This window comes from Carassius carassius, chromosome 41 (assembly GCF_963082965.1).
Source record: "Carassius carassius chromosome 41, fCarCar2.1, whole genome shotgun sequence".
NCBI lineage: Eukaryota > Metazoa > Chordata > Actinopteri > Cypriniformes > Cyprinidae > Carassius > Carassius carassius.
Window position 1 is genome coordinate 6,592,924 of NC_081795.1, and position 19,141 is coordinate 6,612,064.

The window sequence follows — 19,141 nt, forward strand, 5'->3', positions numbered from 1 at the left end:
ATTGGAATTATTTTATTGAAATCAAATCAAATGTTGGCTGAAGTCAGATTGTAAGCACTTACCAATGTAGACAGCTTGAGTCATTTCCATTATAATGGGAATTTGCACATACAGTGTGTTTCAGTGCACAAATCACAGTCTGCCTACATGCAAATTGAGTAAGAGGGCACAGTGTGTGTGTGTGTGTGTGTGTGTGTTTGTGTGTGTGTGTGTGTGTGTGTGTGTCTGTCTGTCTGTGTGTTCCCCTCTCTGCTAATAGAAGCCAGGTGGTGTGTGTGACTGGAAATGTTTTCCCATGGTTCGTTGAGTCCTAACAGATTTCGACTTGACAGCATTACATGCAATGTCATACTGCAGTTTGAAACAGTGAACCAATAGCATTCACAGACCCCCTCTGGCCCCTTCATGACGTCTGTATGTGTGTGTGTAAATCTTTTGTGTGCTAGTTTACAACCCGAATTCCGGAAAAGTTGGGACGTTTTTTAAATTTTAATAAAATGAAAACTAAAAGACTTTCAAATCACATGAGCCAATATTTTATTCACAATAGAACATATATAACATAGCAAATGTTTAAACTGAGAAAGTTTACAATTTTATGCACAAAATGAGCTCATTTCAATTTTGATTTCTGCTACAGGTCTCAAAATAGTTGGGACGGGGCATGTTTACTATGGTGTAGCATCTCCTTTTCTTTTCAAAATAGTTTGAAGACGTCTGGGCATTGAGGCTATGAGTTGCTGGAGTTTTGCTGTTGGAATTTGGTCCCATTCTTGCCTTATATAGATTTCCAGCTGCTGAAGAGTTCATGGTCGTCTTTGACGTATTTTTCGTTTAATGATGCGCCAAATGTTCTCTATAGGTGAAAGATCTGGACTGCAGGCAGGCCAGGTTAGCACCCGGACTCTTCTACGATGAAGCCATGCTGTTGTTATAGCTGCAGTATGTGGTTTTGCATTGTCCTGCTGAAATAACAAGGCCTTCCCTGAAATAGACGTTGTTTGGAGGGAAGCATATGTTGCTCTAAAACCTTTATATACCTTTCAGCATTCACAGAGTCTTCCAAAACATGCAAGCTGCCCATACCGTATGCACTTATGCACCACCATACCATCAGAGATGCTGGCTTTTGAACTGAACGCTGATAACATGCTGGAAGGTCTCCCTCCTCTTTAGCCCGGAGGACACGGCGTCCGTGATTTCCAACAAGAATGTCAAATTTGGACTCGTCTGACCATAAAATACTATTCCACTTTGAAATAGTCCATTTTAAATGAGCCTTGGCCCACAGGACACGACGGCGCTTCTGGACCATGTTCACATATGGCTTCCTTTTTGCATGATAGAGCTTTAGTTGGCATCTGCTGATGGCACGGCGGATTGTGTTTACCGACAGTGGTTTCTGAAAGTATTCCTGGGCCCATTTAGTAATGTCATTGACACAATCATGCCGATGAGTGATGCAGTGTCGTCTGAGAGCCCGAAGACCACGGGCATCCAATAAAGGTCTCCGGCCTTGTCCCTTACGCACAGAGATTTCTCCAGTTTCTCTGAATCTTTTGATGATGTTATGCACTGTAGATGATGAGATTTGCAAAGCCTTTGCAATTTGACGTTGAGGAACATTGTTTTTAAAGTTTTCCACAATTTTTTTACGCAGTCTTTCACAGATTGGAGAGCCTCTGCCCATCTTTACTTCTGAGAGACTCTGCTTCTCTAAGACAAAGCTTTTACAGCTAATCATGTTACAGACCTGATATCAATTATTTAATTAATCACTAGATTGAACTCCCAGCTGAATCTTTTCAAAACTGCTTGCTTTTTTAGCCATTTGTTGCCCCCGTGCCAACTTTTTTGAGACCTGTAGCAGGCATTAAATTTTAAATGAGCTAATTAAGTGGATAAAAGTGTAAAATTTCTCAGTTTAAACATTTGCTACGTTATCTATGTTCTATTGTGAATAAAATATTGGCTCATGTGATTTGAAATTCCTTTAGTTTTCATTTTATTAAAATTTAAAAAACGTCCCAACTTTTCCGGAATTCGGGTTGTACTATGCCAAGTAGCTAGATCATGCTCTGTTCACAGAATGATCACAAATGGCTTTAAAAATACAGTGGCTGTTGATTCTGTTACTATTCATTAAATTGGCTGTTCCTTCATATGTTGATTCAGTTGTTTGTTTGGTTTGTTAATAGTTCCTTCAATCATAATTGACTAGCAAATGTTATAGTGACTGTTGAATATATTACTGTACATTGATTCATTCATTCATTGAGTTGTTTGCTCATTCATTTATACTGTTGGTTCAGTTACTAACAAATATTGTTGATTCTGTAACTTTTTATTGATCCATTCATTGATACACTTGTTTGTTTGTTTTATTTATTTATTCTTGTTCAGTCACAAGTTAACAAATAATATATTGGCTGTTGATTCTGTTACTGTTCATTGATTGATTGATTGATTGATTGAGTCGGTTGTTTGTTGTTCATCCAGTTGTTTTCTTTGTTCACTTGTTTGTTTGTTTGTTCATTCTGTTCAGTTGTTCTGTTTGTTCAGTTACATGTAAATAGCAGAAATTGTAGTAGATGTTCATTCTTTTACTACTCATTGATTCATTCATTAATTCAATTGTTTGTTTGTTTGCTCATTCTGTTAATTTTTCTGTTTGTTCAGTCACAAGTTACTAGCAAAAATTATTTTGACAGTTACACAACACCATGGTTGAATGCATTGCACATACTTTATACTTGCAAAAATAGTAAGAATAGTATGTCAGTATGCTATTCCGAACATAACCACATTCAGTCACACATTTAGTATAACAGGGATTTATCAAAAACAATGATGCTTTACACAATGAATCACATGCAGTCAGTGAACAGTTGCTTTAAGGCCCTTCCTCCCCCTCAAGCTCCTAATCTAAAAGCAGATATACATTACATTTGTGATTTTACCATGGAAAACTGCAGCCCGGAATTTGGAATATTTGTTCAGGAAATGTATAGTGCATGCATTAGATGGGCCCATATGTAGGAGCAAGAGGGAAGTTGGGGGAGAATTCCACGCCTTGAATGCATAAGACTGGGAAGCGTGATCCCCCCGGAGGATTTCTGGAGCCTGGCCTGGGACCTCACGGACAAATGAGGGGGCCAATCGGAGCCCAGCATCTCAACATCTTGGCATTTTCTCATTCTAGCTCAGTGGTCAGTCTGGAGCTCAAGTCTCTGGGCTCGTAGCCAAACAAACAAAAGGTGCAAGACCACATGCGGTTTCATGTATAATTCATAGCGTAGATTAAATGAAACCACTTGTGGTGAATACATTTTTTATTTATATGTGTGGGAACCAACACAAGCATTAGTGACGATTAATTGTGCTCAAGCCTTTCAGACAAATTTCAAGTGCATTGTATTTACATATGAAGCCTAAAGGGTCTTTTTGGAGAGAAGATAAGACCTTGATGGGGTCTTGCTAAAACAAGCAACTCTGTTGTGTTCCTGTAGCTCAATTGGTAGAGCACTGCACTATTAAGTGCAAGGTTGTGGGTTTGATTCCCCAGGAACACATGATATGTAAAGATTGATAGTCTGAATGCACTGTAAGTCGCTTTGGATAAAAGCGTCTGCTAAATGCATAAATTTTAATTACAATTTAAATTGGACACCCATTCACATTCTAACAGCCACTTCCTCTTTTACATCACTGCACTGTATCCTCCTAGTCTAGCCATAATAATCTCCTTAATATCAACAATTGTTTCCCCAAATGAATCCAGAGAACATCACAGCAATAGGAATGATAGAGCAAGCCATGAGCATGGGGCTTCCTGTCAAAGGCTTTGATCAGGAAAGTGACCTGCATGACCCCATTACTGAGCCCAGGACCAGACAGCAACTAAAGGCTTGCGTTAAATAGGCTCAAATATTTTTAAATGAGGAATTTAGGCATTTGAAGGTCCATGTGTTTTCAATTGCGTACTTTGACGCTGGTGAGAATGCAGAGACACCAGCTTGGCTACTATGCAAATGTGCTGCCTGGCAGAAGTCCATTGAGTTTTCTTGATGCTCAAGCTCAACCATCTGTATGACATTTATACTCTCTCTGGCAAATGTTAAGGGGTTTGTGCTGTAATTCTGTGAAACTAATTATTCAGTTACTTCTTATAAGCACTTGTAGTTCCACATCTGGGCTAGCTCATTTCTTTCACTATATCCATTTCGGTTTAATCTCTAAGATCAGTTTATTTAATGAGACATTTGGAACGGTTATGAACATATCAAGTTGTATATAGCGTAAGTTATGATTTAATGCTTTGTGGTTATTTCATTGTAGACTGCTTGAAATGCAACGTGAAAGCAGATGACACGTTCAGCATCAACTGTTTTGACAGCGAGACCAAGAGTCATCAAGGTTGTGCTGACCGCTGGTTTGGTATTTTGCTCCAGGCTGGTTTTATATTGGAAACCTGTGCTGAAGTTTAAAGTGATGGGTCTCTCCAATAGATCAGCTGCTGACAGACAGGAGATCAAGGGCTCAGAACAGCCAGCTGGAGCAGTGATGGAGGGAGACAGTTGCTGAGGTGGACAGACATGACCTGACTTTGCAGTATTAAACGTCCAGGAGTCAAATTAATCTGAGTATAGAAGGCAGTCTGCCATCATACACAGGTTTCATTTTTTTCACTTGAGACTTTTTAAACCTCTTCAGGCTAGATATTGAAGTTAGGTATAAAGCATTTTTCTGTATTTATTAGTAAGTTATAATTATTATTAAAGTGCAAAAAAGCACAATTTCATCATTAATCCAACAGTATAATCAATGTACTGATTTAAAATATATATAATTATAACTTAAATCCAACTAACCTATATATATATATATATATATATATATATATATATATATATATATATATATATATACCCACACACATATATACATAATAGACACATGCACACAATACATTGGCTTTTTTTTTTAATGTAATATCAGTCAACCTCCAATTCTTAGTCTATTCTTTAAGTGGTCAGATGGTTGTATCGCCAAGCCAGGCATTCCAGTGCAGATCCTGCAAGAGTGGAAATGTTTGGCCCTAACCTTTGACCTTTGACACGTAAGCTGAGGCACAGCAGAAGCCCCTCGTGTTCTCCTGGGAGGTTTTTCCCATCAGATGACTCCATTAGTGAATTAAGCTGAGGCGCATTAACACACACCTTGATAAAGGCCAGACTCATACCTGTTCCCTACCTAGACACATGACTGGCTGCTTAAATCTGTTCCCTCTGATCTTGGATGACAACAAATAGTGCACTGCTTTATGTTAAAGCAAACCTAAACCTCTTTCTTTTAATAACAAATCCTGGATCCAGGTTGAATACTCTTGATACCAATCTGTCATCGAGTTTCGCTGCATGCAGTAGTTGTTTATAATAAAGTATTAATTTCTCCATTAGACTCGCTTTGTGTCATCACCGAGATTTTTTCATCTTAGCTTGGATCAGCTTTTGACATTGCAGACAGAAAACCTGTCACAAAAAAGCAATCTCCTCTCTGTTATGATGATAATGCCATGCTTAGTGCAAATAGAAACCATAGAGGCCCATAATTAAATAAGCCGTCAGTGTTCATGGTAGGCTATGTCTATCCTTCCTCAGCATGACCATTTTTCTCTATATATACCTTTATGACCCAAACTTTCATTTACTTTATATTATTTTGCTTTTGTTATCCAGACTAGAGTATGTGAGCTGAATTTTGTGCTTTTTGCCTTGAGAAAGGCATATAGTATATTATTATTGTTTGCATTTTTTCTATATTTTTTAGTATTTTAAAATTTAAATACATATTGTTCACAAGTTAATATATTTGTTAATATATTTATATTTCAAACAATATAAATATATGAGTTTTATTATATATTTATACATACATTTTTAATTGATTTTAAAAATGATATATTTAGGTAGGCATTTTTAACACAGCAAATACATTATTTATTTATTTAAACATTAAACAGCACCAGGAATTAATACGGGGTGCGTGAGTTGTGATCTTTTGTGAGACTTGAAATGAAGTCCTCTATGGGATTTAAATCCCATAGTCCTCCAGTAGTGAGAGTGATGAACGAGAGAGTGAGAGAGAGAGTGATCGTATGTTAGGAGCTGAAGGAGAAACTTCACACAAACCCACATCTGCTCTGAAACACCAGACAGCGGCTGCACGTCTTTTACTAACGCATGTCCTAAACTGGATTATTTAGGACATTATTACCACATTATTATTTTTAATATGCATTTATTTTTCGGAAAAGTTTTCCGTTGCGTTCTCTGGCTGCGGGGCAGGTGAAGAAGAGGACTAGGAGTCTCGCTGTCTTTGAGAAATAAAGGGAGATCGCACGCGAGCCACACTGATTGATTATTATGAGCGCGGATTGACGATGACAGCGAAACTGACACTCAGACGATCGTTCAGCGAGCAGCTCAGGGAATCCACGTCCAAAGCTTGGGATTTATTGTGGAAAAGCGTCAGAGAGAGACGACTTGCAGGTTAGTGACACTGAAGTAAAATTCACGCGCTCCGCATTTGCAACGTATGCGTGGAATGACAGTGTGATGACGTGCTCGACGTGAGGACGAAATGTTTGCATGCATTAATTTATGGTTTTGAGATTATTGAGCATCGCTGGTTAAATTTCAAGTTGCTTAATTTTTGCAGCTGCATTATCGTTAGGGGTTTTGAAAAATACACCAAGAAAGACTGGGACTTGTAAATGTTTATTTATTTATTTATTTATTTTTACAAGAAAGTACAATTGAAGTCTGTCTACTACAAATATTTGTGAAATGTATTCATTTCCAAATTTTATTTTTTATTTTTTTATGTACGCCACAGATTTTTTAGTGTATTGTAGGTTTTTTAACAAAATTTAAAAGGTAAAACAATTTCAAGACAAATAATTAATGGAACAAAATATTAAAGGTAACAACACATCAAAGCATTGTTTTAGCTAATTTATATGGAACTTTTTACGTTTTTAATATAATCTGAAACACAGAATGCGACAACGTGTGTACACACACACACACACACACACACACACACACACACACGCACACATAGATAGATACATATTGAATGGGCCGTTCTGCATAATCTGTTTTCCACTAGTCTACTTTCAGCATTTTATTTTTGTGCGTTTAAGTATGAATTTACTGGCAGATGTGCTGAACATTTTTAGAAACTGCTTCTGACTTTTATAGACTTATAAACCTCTGGTGATGGATTCAAAGTTGAGACGCTTTTGACAATGTTTGACCACTAGATGTCGGTCAATGCAACGTGGTGTCTTAGTGGAAAACACTAGTAATCACTTTTCATACTGGGATTTTTTACGTTTTTCTCTTGGAGTGCTTTATGGTGGTCCATCTGTCTGTTTTATTGGAAAGTTATTAAAACTCTGCTGTTAATAGATTGACATCTTTAAATGCTTGTATATTTGTCTTATTCAAGACTCTTTGTTTATTTGGGCACATGATCAGGCTGCCATAGGGATGGTGATGAAATGTTGAGGCATTGTTGGTATGCTTATCACATTCATTTCCATATATGTGTTTCAGAGATGTGATGTGCTATGTAGGTGGCAGTCATGTGCACGCTCTGGCCTGAATGTTTATACACATGCCAAACAATGAGGAGCTCTTTGAGGCATGACAGTGGAGAGTTTAGTGTGGCTCCCAAGAGGGGTATATTTCAGTCTGACTTGAGCCTCTATTAAAAGTTTAACCATGAAAGATATTCCGGCAGATAGAGCTCCACCTTTTAGTTTTGACCTTCAAAACAAAGTTTATAGTTTAAAGCAGTGGACAAATTTAAAATAACTGTTGCAGTAACATTCAAAAGTTTGAGGTCAATAAGATTTTAAAATGTTTTTAAAAGAAGTCTGCATTTATTTGATAGTAAATACAGTGAAAACAGCAATATTGTGAAATATTATTACAATTTCTAATATATTTTAAAATGTAAATTATACCTGTGATGGCAAAGATGAATTTTCAGCATCATTACCCCAATTTTCAGTGTCTCATGATCCTTCAGAAATCATTCTAATATGCTGATTTGGTGCTCAAGAAACATTTCTTATCAATGTTGAAAACAATTGTGCTGCTCAATATTTTTGTGGAAGCCATGACACATTTTTTTCATGATTCTTCGATGAAAGAGGTACCAGGTTTCTTCAAATCTTTTAGTGGGTTTAATAAATGTGAAGTTGCATTTTAGAATTCATATTAGATTTCAGCCAGCATTTCCCATTTTTATATATTAACCAGTGGGCTGTCCATGAGCCTGCCATCCACGACTAAAGCATTTCAGCCCACATGGAATGAGGGATTTGTATAGGATTGCATTATGGTTGCATTATGGTCTGCATTTCAACACTATTGTGTCAGGATCATACGCTAGAACACTTAGGCATCATTCAAATCTCCTAACAAGCAATTTGCAAAAGATCCTCTTAAACCGAAGGCAGTAGCTTTCAAGAAGAAAGATGGATTAAAACAACATTTAGTTCATTCTGCACACAATCCAGTCGGTGTTGCCTTATGAAGTGTTGCTTAAATAAAGGAACAGACTACTCAAAGCAGAGAAAACTCATAAATGTGATGCGGCTTTGACATTTTCAGTGAGAGATTCAATCATAGCAGAATTCAGAAGAGACAGCAGAAACATTTCGCTGTCTGCCGTCTCTCCCTGCTGGAGCGAATCGTAAGCACCTGCTGGTTTTATCTGGCTCCTGTCTATGTTCAGCAGCCCTTCCCAGAAACCCACAGAGTAAATATTATGCTGATAACTTTTCTTTCCACTGGCTGTGTTGATATCTTCACTCTCTGTACGCCTGAGTTGTGGAGTCAGCATCCCAGGCTGGAGTTTCTCAGCCAGGACGTTTTATTAATCAGCTGTCATTCTGACTGGCCTCTCTTGTGGCTAATCCTCATCTGAACTGATTGTGGACACAAAATCAGGTCAAAACTGTTTATTTTTGTTTCCATCGAAATGAAGCTATTATTTCATGAAGGTGTATAAACACAGGTACGTTTTCTTGGCAGCTGATTCTGGCTTCTGCCTCAGCTAGTGGAAAAATACACAAATAAAGTAACTAGATGGCTGTGAAGTAGTGCTGTCTGTATAACATCCCAAAAACCCTCTTCTGCGCTCTTCAAAGATCTGAGGTTCATGCTGTTGCCATTGAATTCAGACGTGCTGAGACAGGTTGTATATGGAGGAGTGGCTTATTTTGATGCCATCAGAGCCAACAACTATATGCCTCTAAAGATGTCTTGTTTTATGCATTTATTTATGTAATTTTATTTAATATACTTAGACGTTAATTCATTTATTGTTATATCTTTTAAATAATTTTATCCTTTGTTTCATCACCGTTGTATATTTAAAATTCAAAATCTGAAAATAGGTTTCCATTCAAGTTATTATTGTAATTGTTACAGCAATATTATTTTCACAATTGTATTTATTGTAGATTTGATAGTAGGCTTAATTAGCCCATGCCATTGTAGCAACAAATTCTCAGGTTTCCTGTCAAATGAGAGAGAGAAGGAGAGATGGAGAGAGGGAGCATGTGGAATGTGCATTCTTTGGCGAGTGGTGAGCAGGGTCTGCTCTCTCCTCCACATTTGCATACATTTATTTTGAGAGCTGTCAGACATTCATCTTTGGCTTCAGTATAGAGATGATGAGAGACTTGGCAATGCCGTGTTTGGCTCTAAATATTGAGCTAAACTTGAAAAAGCACTCAGTTCTGGATAACAAAGATGTTTGATCTGTTTTCAATAACACTTCTCCTACATAAAGCTAAAAATGTGTTGGAGAAGTGGCTAAACTACAAAGCAATCTGGGTCAATAGTTAATAATGACAAGATTTTGTATCACTCAGATGAGGCAGGTGGGTGGGTGGGGGATGAGTGTCGTGTTCACAAACACCTGTCATTGTTCTTGCTATCTAGAAATAAGCATCTGATAATTGATTTGACTTGCCTTAACTATTCTCTACTCGCTATAGCTTTGTTGAATGGTTTGTCGAAAGTTTTATTTCATTTTATTCCAGAGTGCTTCATCAGAGAGCACTTTTTAGCCATTTTCATGTACAGCCATTGGAGATACCATCATATGTCTATATAGACCAGTTAAAGTGACTGGAATTTTGATATGGTATGAGATAATAGCTGTTTTTTCTTTGACAGTCTGAATCACTGTGCTGTACAATTAATAATTAATTACATTTATATAGCGCTCAACCACCTCCAGAGTGTAGCATCCACCTGGATGATACGACGGCAGCCATATTGCACCAGAACGCCCCCCACACACCAGCTTACTGGTGGAGAGGTCACAGAGTGATGAAGCCAATCAGTGTATGGGGATGATTAGGAGGCCATGATGGTCAGAGGCTAATGGGGAAATTTGGCCGGGATGCTGGGGTTACACCCCTAATCTTTTCGAAAGAAAACCCTGGGATTTTTAATGACCACAGAGAGTCAGGAGTGTGGTTTAACGTCTCACCCGAAGGACAGTGCTTTTTACAGTATAGTGTCCCCGTCACTACACTGGGGCATCAGGACCCACACAGACCCCACAGGGGTGAGCACCCCCTGCTGGCCTCACTAACACCTCTTCCCAGGAGGTCTCCCATCAGATATTGACAAGGCTCAGCCCTGCTTAGCTTCAGTGGGCGACCGGTCTTGGGCTGCAAGGTGATATTGCTGCAATTGGGTCAGTAAAGTGCATAGTACACTTATTACCACTCATTATGTCCAAATAACCAAACCTGTGCTAGAACTGGAGAAGGTATTTGTCGACTGAAGGATTATTAAACACAAGCAAGGACATATTTAAAGCAATTTATTGTTAATCATTTACTTTTCCATGGAATATCATTGTATATCAACCTGTTTTTCACTTGAATTGAGTCAATTTATTGTTATGAAGTTCATTTTATGCTGTATTTATACAGCCATGTCAAAGATGTCCCATTTTGTCTCAGTCTATTTATTTTCTAAATATATAAAAGCCTATTAAATGCAATGATGTATCTAATTTAATGTTTTTTTTGTGTGTGTGTGTGTGATAAAATTGCAAAAAATGGTTGAAGTAATGTTCCATCATCAGTGTAACAGATATATTTATGTACCATTTAAACAAGTTATTCAGACCTGTGCTTATTAAAATATATAAAAGAAAAAGTGATCATACTAAATTTTATTATATTTTAAATTTTTAAAAACATAGAAAATGTTGAGAATGTTGACAAATGAGTCTTTCAATGTCATCCAGTAATTCTTATTGTAGATATATCAGGATTTTTTGGGGTCTATGAGTGTCTTCTGTAAATGGTATAAATGCATGATAGTTATAATTTCTATTATATAAATATAAAATAAAATTATACAATTATAATATAACAATATAATAAAAGTATAAACGCAACACTTTTGTTTTTGACCCCATTTTTAATGAGCTGAACTCAAAGATCTAAGACTTTTTCTATGTATACAAAAGGCCTATTTCTCACAAAAATTGTTCACAAATCTGTCTAAATCTGTGTTAGTGAGCACTTCTCCTTTGCGGAAATAATCCATTCACCTTACAGGTGTGGCATATCAAGATGCTGATTAGACAGCATGATTATTGCACAGGTGTGCCTTAGGCTGGCCACAATAAAAGGCCACACTAAAATGTGCAGTTTTATCACACAGCACAATTCCACAGATGTCGCAAGTTTTGAGGGAGCATGCAATTGGCATGTTGACTGCAGGAATGTCCCACAGAGCTGTTGCCTGTAATTGAATGTTAATTTTCTAACTGTCAGAAACCCTCTCAGGGAAGCTCATCTGCATGCTTGTCGTCCTCATCGGGATCTCGACCTGACTGCAGTTCGTTGTCATAACCGACTTGAGTGGGCAGATGCTCACATTCGATGGCGTCTGGCACTTTGGCGTTTATAATTTTGTTCAGTGTATATATATATATATATATATATATATATGTAATTATGTATATGTACACACACACACACATATATAATATTACAATCTTACTCAGCATTACATTAATCAACTCTTTTTAAGCGGTCTGTGTGGAAAAAAAATCATAGCATTCATTAGGGGTCTGTCAGTCACTCAAGTTACACCTGTATTTAACAGAGCACTCTGTGCATTATGGGATTGCAAGAGCATGCACGGCACCTTGTTTATAAGCTCAAGGTATGGGTCAACAAATGAGATCATTTTTAATGTAGCAACACAAACTGCACAGAACGTCTTAAAAACTTTACTCTGGTGAGGGACGTTAGAGTGAGGGATGGGGTAGTTAATGTATAAATAGCAGCAAGATTGCAGGCGCTGGTTGAATTGCGGTCTTTGTGTGGTTTCTAGTATGGTTAGTATGTGGCAGTTAGGGAGGGGGCATAGAATGTGTTTAACTTGGTGCCATGCCCAATCGTGCCCGGTTCATGTGTTTATGTACTCGCTCACATTTAGACTAGGAGCAAGAGGCTTATAACACATGCTAACAGGAAATGTGTGCTTGTTTGCCAGTGCCTTAAGAGGGATGGAGTTTAGTCAACAGAAGGTGGAATTGTTTGCAAAGATGTGGGGTCTATTTTCAGTCTGTAGACTTGGGTTGTTCCATGCTGTAACGGAACAGACGCTCTTGCAAACCTTCCATTCATTTCCTTTTTCTTGCAAAATAATTTGTATTTTCTTTCTTTTTTTCATTTGCACAAATTCTAATTTAATGTTCTTTAGCATAACTAAACTGTGAGTGACTTACGTGTTTGTATGTACAGTAGGCCTATATATATATATATATATATATATATATATATATATATATATATATATATATATATATATATATATATATATATATATATATATATACACACATGAATTACATTTACCAAACATATTTTAGTTATCCAAGTGCATTAGATTCATGTACACGTGACATGCTTATCAGATGGCAAGTGTGCGATTTGGAATGTTATCTACTTTATTGGTACTTATAAACCAACTACATAGGAAATTGGTATTGTGCAAAGTTTCTTTTGCTTATGTAGAACTCATGTGTGTTTCATTGAAGTGTGAGCATTAGTGAAGTATCAGGTGCAGACAGCATTCTACCAATAGCCCAACTGTTCTACTAGTATTAAAATAAACATAATAACTAATTGTCATATAATATATTATATTAAAGTATTATTATTAATATTATTTATATTAATCTCTTTTTTATGTCTTTTTTAAATTTAATGTCTGGTTTTTTTTTTTATTGTATTGTCTTAATGGATTGTGTGACCACATATTTGTTGTCTAAAAGCATTTGAATTAAGTTAACAGCCACTCTTTATTTCTCTTGTCCCAACTAACAAACTCCTCCTTAGCAAACTTGGCACCTGAGTGGGGCTTCACAGCAGCAGGCTAGTTCTTTTTGGTCTGGGTGTTTCTCTTAGCCACGCTGTTTTTCTTTTCCCCCTCCCACGGCCCCCTGCTCTCCAGCTTTCTCCACTCACTCAGTTCACAGGCATTCCTCTGGTATTTATATTTCCCTCCTGAACCGAGCAATGCTTGCACAGACCTTGAATTCAGCTCAGCCACAAGGCCTGCCCTCTTCATCCTGGCTTCTCATTGGCTCACCTCTAGTCATGTGACTCAAAAAGAGGGCGGGGTTGACAGCTGGTACTCCTCTGGAACTGGAACTCTATGGACTCACATCTCACACATGTTGGGCTGTTGGTGGACAGATTACGTGACTGGTATTTGTTTTGAGGAGGTGGGTGCCGGATGTTTAACGTTGTGTGATCATGTACAGGGAGCTGCCACGCACCGAGAGCAGCGAATGCCTGGGAAATATGACCCCAGAGACGCAGGATATCTACCTAAGGATGGACCACCTCAGACGACGCTCTGGGTACAGGCTGGGCAGGATCATTGCCCGCCAGCAGCTGCTTAACAGGATAGCTGCAGGTACGACACTGTGGAACAACATGGCATTAGTTAGGCTACATAAGATTTTATGAGTTAGAATTTCAAAAGTGTGTATTTAGGTAGTGTCTGATAGCTTTAATCAGTTTTGGAAGCATAAAGACAATCCCAGTCTTTGTTTTGATATTATACTCCTTACTTCACTAGCCCTTTCTTTGGTTTATTTCCCATTTTGTTTCAGTGAAGCAGTTGGAAACAATCTCACACTGTGGATCAGATAGTGTCAGGTCTGATATTTTACACGCAAGGAATTTCTGTGACTGATTTAGAAACTAATGAACCTAGTTGCATGCAACAATGACTAGCTTGACCTTTGAACTTTCGTTTGACTCAAAACTCTATGTGGTTTAAATAGTTCTTCGTAGAACGTTATTTATGTTGTATAATATTGGGGAAGAAAAGAACACATACTTGGTTAGGAATCTCTTTATGTTGCTGTCACTCCTCTGGGTGTTGTTTTCAGTGGAAGACAAAGGTTGATCGTTCAGGTAAATGCATTTGACATTTTAGCTCCTCCTCTTCACTTTGTGTTTATCAGTGAGGGTTTACTTGAAGGGGTCTGCACACATTTCAGAGAATAAGACCCTCACAGACCATTCAGTCTCTTGGAGGACTGCCCACGCTTAGCATATTCATAAACATAACACCTTTTTTTCTTTCTTTTTACCTGTAATTGTACTTTTCATCTAAAAGAAAAACTGTATGAGGCTTGAGTAATATTTTATTTAAGTATCATCAGCTGAGGTGTCTCTCATAAAATTCCTTAGGAGAGATAAAAATAGACACAAATTGTAAAATGTTCAACACGCAGTAAGAGTTGATAGCTCAGATTATTTAGTTTTGATATTTGAGTTATTTGATTGTAGTCTTTGATATACTGCCTAATCTGAACGCAGTTTGAAATTCTTTTTTTCAAAACTAGAGATTACAAAAGAAACAAATATAAAAAGCAGAACAGTTTGTAACTTTCTGAGAATAATTTGGAAGCTCTAGAGGAAATGTGAAATTGCGTGGTCTGTTCTTTGAAGGGAGATGTTCTCAGAAATGCAGGTATATGTCTCATGTTCACATCGTTGATGCGCTGTGATAAGGTGTTCTGGACAGCAAGGCCTGTTGAGTCTTGTCTTCTTGACTTTGTGGTGTCTGGTTTGTCATCAGTATCTAGATCCTGAGGAACACAAGACAGACAACTGCTGTTATTGAATACCTTCTCTATTTGTGTCAATATGATGGCATCAAAACATGACGGGCCTGCTGTTTCTGCTTTAGTGAGGGCTGCATGTTTGTGGATTAGTTTTAAGAAAGATCCATTCCAGACAGGAAGTCCATTCACTAGTTTTATAGACAATAAACCTATACAGTATGCTATTGTTATTTGGTTTTCAGTCACGTACAACCAATAAAACTGACATATTGTTGGTTTACACAGTAAAGGCTTTTCCTAGATAGTTAGGGCATTTTTTAAAGGATGCTTTCATGTATGTTGGCATAGTGTGAGTTCAACATAAACCCTAATGGGGGGTTGGAGGCAAAAGGCTCGTCACACGTTCTTGAATTGCACCAACTCAGTCTTGTTGACATAGACAGACGGGCTGGCCCAACTGAGACAATTACCCAGAGTGTAAGTGTTTGTTTATTTATTTGGAAATATATACACACGTCGTTCAAAAGTCTAAAGCTTTGGGACAGTGTTACTGAAAGTCATTTGCTTCATTTATTTGGCTCAAAATACAATACAAATAATATTGTGTAATATAACAATTTAATTTAACTGCTTTTTATTTCAGTATATTTTCAAATGTAATGTATGTGAGATGTCAAAAGCTGAATTTTCAGAATCATTACTCAAGTCTTCAATGTCACATGATCCTTCAGAAAACATTCTAATATGCTGATTTGATGTTTAAACATATCTTATTTTATCATTGTTTAAAACATATGTGCTGCTCAGTATTTTTGTGGATGCATTTCAGGGTTCTTTGATAAATGGAATGTTTAAAAGAACAGGATTTACTAAAAGTAGAAATCTTTTGTAACAATATACACGACCATTCAAAAGTTTGGGGTCAGTACATTTTTTTTCTTTCTTTTTGAAATATTTTATTCAGCAAGAATGTGTTAAATAGTAAAAGTAAAGACTTATATTGGAGACTTACATTCAAATAAATTATGTTCTTTTTAACTTTTTAATTCATCAAAGAATCCTGATAAAAGTATCCAAAAAATATTAAGCAGCACAACTGTTTCCAACATTGATAATAAAACAGCACATTAGAACGATTTCTGAAGGATCATGTGGCAAGAGTTATGAATTATATTTAAAGGTATATTTAAAATAGAAAATCTATTTTTACAAACTGTAATAATATTTCAAAATATTAGTTTTTTCTGTATTTTTGATCAAATAAATGCAGCCTTGATGATATATATAAAGTTTGGGATCAGTACGATTTGTATTGTTTTTAAAAGAAGTTTCTTCCATATACATATATTATTATTATTTATTTTTAATTATTTATTTATTTTTTTGGTGGCAACCATAGAAAGAAGTTGAGCTCTAGTTTCTTTCACTCAGATATAGCAATCTAACTTGGATGACAACATTAGCAACCTTTTTCATAGTTTCTTATGCTTGAGACTATCAGTCAGTAGTCTCCATAAAGAGTTGTTTTTCCTTCTGTTTTTGAGGTAGCTCTGAAATGAATCTGTTGATACTTTAGTGATGTTTAAAGTAATGGAGCTGCTTTGATTCTTGTGGTGCTCTGGTGCTTTGGGTTCTCTCCACTTAATAGATGCCCATCTGGACACCAGACACTCTGCACATCTGCTATGGCTGCACAATTCCCATCCTAGCACATAAACATCTATTCATACACAGAGACAAACATTAGTACACACATAAAATCAATGAGCTATTCATATCACTTGAAAAAATGTTTAACTAAAGTTTTCAATAGCTTTTCCCAGGTTGATGTAGCAGAAATGTCCTTAATAGTTTTATATGCATGTAATTTGATTGATAGGATCCCAGACAATAAAATCTGGGACATTTTGTTTTGCATTGCCAAAAGCTACTGAGAATGCCAAGGGCTGCTAACGGTCATTAAAATCATTCTTGATTACATTGAGAGAGACTAAGAATGTAACTTAGTCATTTTGATCAAGCTGGCAATATTAAAATGGACCACCTGGTGCTCATATTAAATATAAATATACGTTCTTAAGGCATCAAATGGATGTTGGAGAGGTACTGCAAGGTGAGAAATGATAGGTAAAAATTGATAGCCTGAATGCACTGTAAGTAGCTTTGGATAAAAGCGTCTGTTAAATGCATAAATTTAAATTTAATTTACTGCGACACTGTGTCATTCTATCTGTCTGTCTGTCTATCTATCTATCTTATAAACATTTACAGATGTTTTGAGTTAGACATCTAACAGTATGGGGACCTAGTTGTGATTTTCAATTCTATTAAAGTTGTATTGCATTGATCAACTGCCTTTACAGTCTTAGCTGTTTTAAGGTGAGCAGGTCATTTGGGATGGGGACTTTGAGATTGCTTTCCACTAGAGCTGCATGATGGGAAGGCTTTGAGAAGCACAACGGTGGACTTACATGTTCTCGTTGTGTGTTTTTGGAAGTTGAAGTGAAGGAGAGGCCCGAGCCACTAGAGCCAAAAGCAAGGAAAGCACTTTACCATTTCTCTCGCTCCTCTACTGGATAGATATGCCATTCCTTGAAAGCGTAGTGCCATTCAGGATGGGCAGAGGCTGGCATGCTTAAGTGGCTGATATTGGATTCCTTGAAATGGTCTTTTCTGAAGAGCTCTTGAGCAATTTCAACTTTGCCCCATCAAGCCCAAACCCTTTCTGATGAATTATTCTTTGAAGGGAGGTGAAGTCTAGTTTATTTCAGCAGAGACAGTGGCCTGACCGTTTCACAAGAAAATTTGATATGAACGTTTGAACTGGAACATCATGAGTTTGTAATATCCCTTGAGTTCAAAACCAAAAGTTGCATTAGGCTTTGAAGAAGCCACAAGAAAATTAGTCTTCATTTCCAGTCTGAGAGCTCATTAGTCAAGAGGACAAATGATTACTGGAGAACTTATTAAAAGGCTCACCAGAATGTATTCTCATAAGTGGCTCCGGTCCAGTGTGGATGGAGTCTGGTGGGTTTTTCATTACAATTTAGTCTCCCATAGAGTTTCTCAGATGTGTAAGAGTTCCTCAGATTTGGAGACAGTCATGGACGGTAGACGAGGCATGGTAAAAATGTGTACTGAGGATGGATAAATGTTTCCAGTGGCAAAGAGTCAGCAGCTGCGATGATAAACCCATTTATCCTGAAAATGAATAAAGCCAGTCTTAATCATTATCATTACATACTTAAGAAGTTCCCAGCAGTCCATGTAACTCTTTGTGAGATTACATTGTAAATAAAGATATAAATATGAATAAATTGTTATAGTTTATAAATTAGTTATTAAATGATGCATTAATATTGTGTGTGTGTGTGTGTGTATATATATACAATACAGACCAAAAGTTTGGACACACCTTCTCATTAAAAGAGTTTTCTTTATTTTCATGACTATGAAAATTGTAGATTCACACTTAAGGCATCAAAACTGAATTAACACATGTGGAATTATATATGGAATTATATACATAACAAAAAAGTGTAAAACAACTGAAAATATGTCATGTTCTAGGTTCTTCAAAGTAGCCACCTTTTGCTTTGATTACTGCTTTGCACACTCTTGGCATTCTCTTGATGAGCTTCAAGAGGTAGTCACCTGAAATGGTCTTCCAACAGTCTTGAAGGAGTTCCCCGAGAGATGCTTAGCACTTGTTGGCCCTTTTGCCTTCTGTTTGCGGTCCAGCTCACCCCTAAACCATCTCGATTGGGTTCAGGTCCGGTGACTGTGGAGGCCAGGTCATCTGGCGCAGCACCCCATCACTCTCCTTCTTGGTCAAATATCCCTTGATGCCTTCAGTGTGACTCTACAATTTTCATAGTCATGAAAATAAAGAAAACTCTTTGAATGAGAAGGTGTGTCCAAACTTTTGGTCTGT

General features: G+C 37.0%; 1 protein-coding gene across 4 annotated transcripts in view; it reads left to right on the forward strand.

The window, feature by feature from the left end:
- Positions 1-19,141, forward strand: part of LOC132123528 (stAR-related lipid transfer protein 13-like) — a 76,355-nt gene that overhangs the window by 31,117 nt on the left and 26,097 nt on the right. The window contains exon 1 of one of the 4 annotated variants that reach the window (XM_059534198.1): positions 6,214-6,551. The exons of 2 other annotated variants lie outside the window; for them this stretch is intronic. In XM_059534198.1, the coding sequence (XP_059390181.1) occupies positions 6,443-6,551 (109 nt within the window). In that variant the 5' untranslated portion in view covers positions 6,214-6,442. Of the gene's footprint in view, positions 1-6,213; positions 6,552-13,789; positions 14,046-19,141 lie in introns of those variants that run through there. One more of the 4 variants, XM_059534197.1, reaches the window with a different exon arrangement.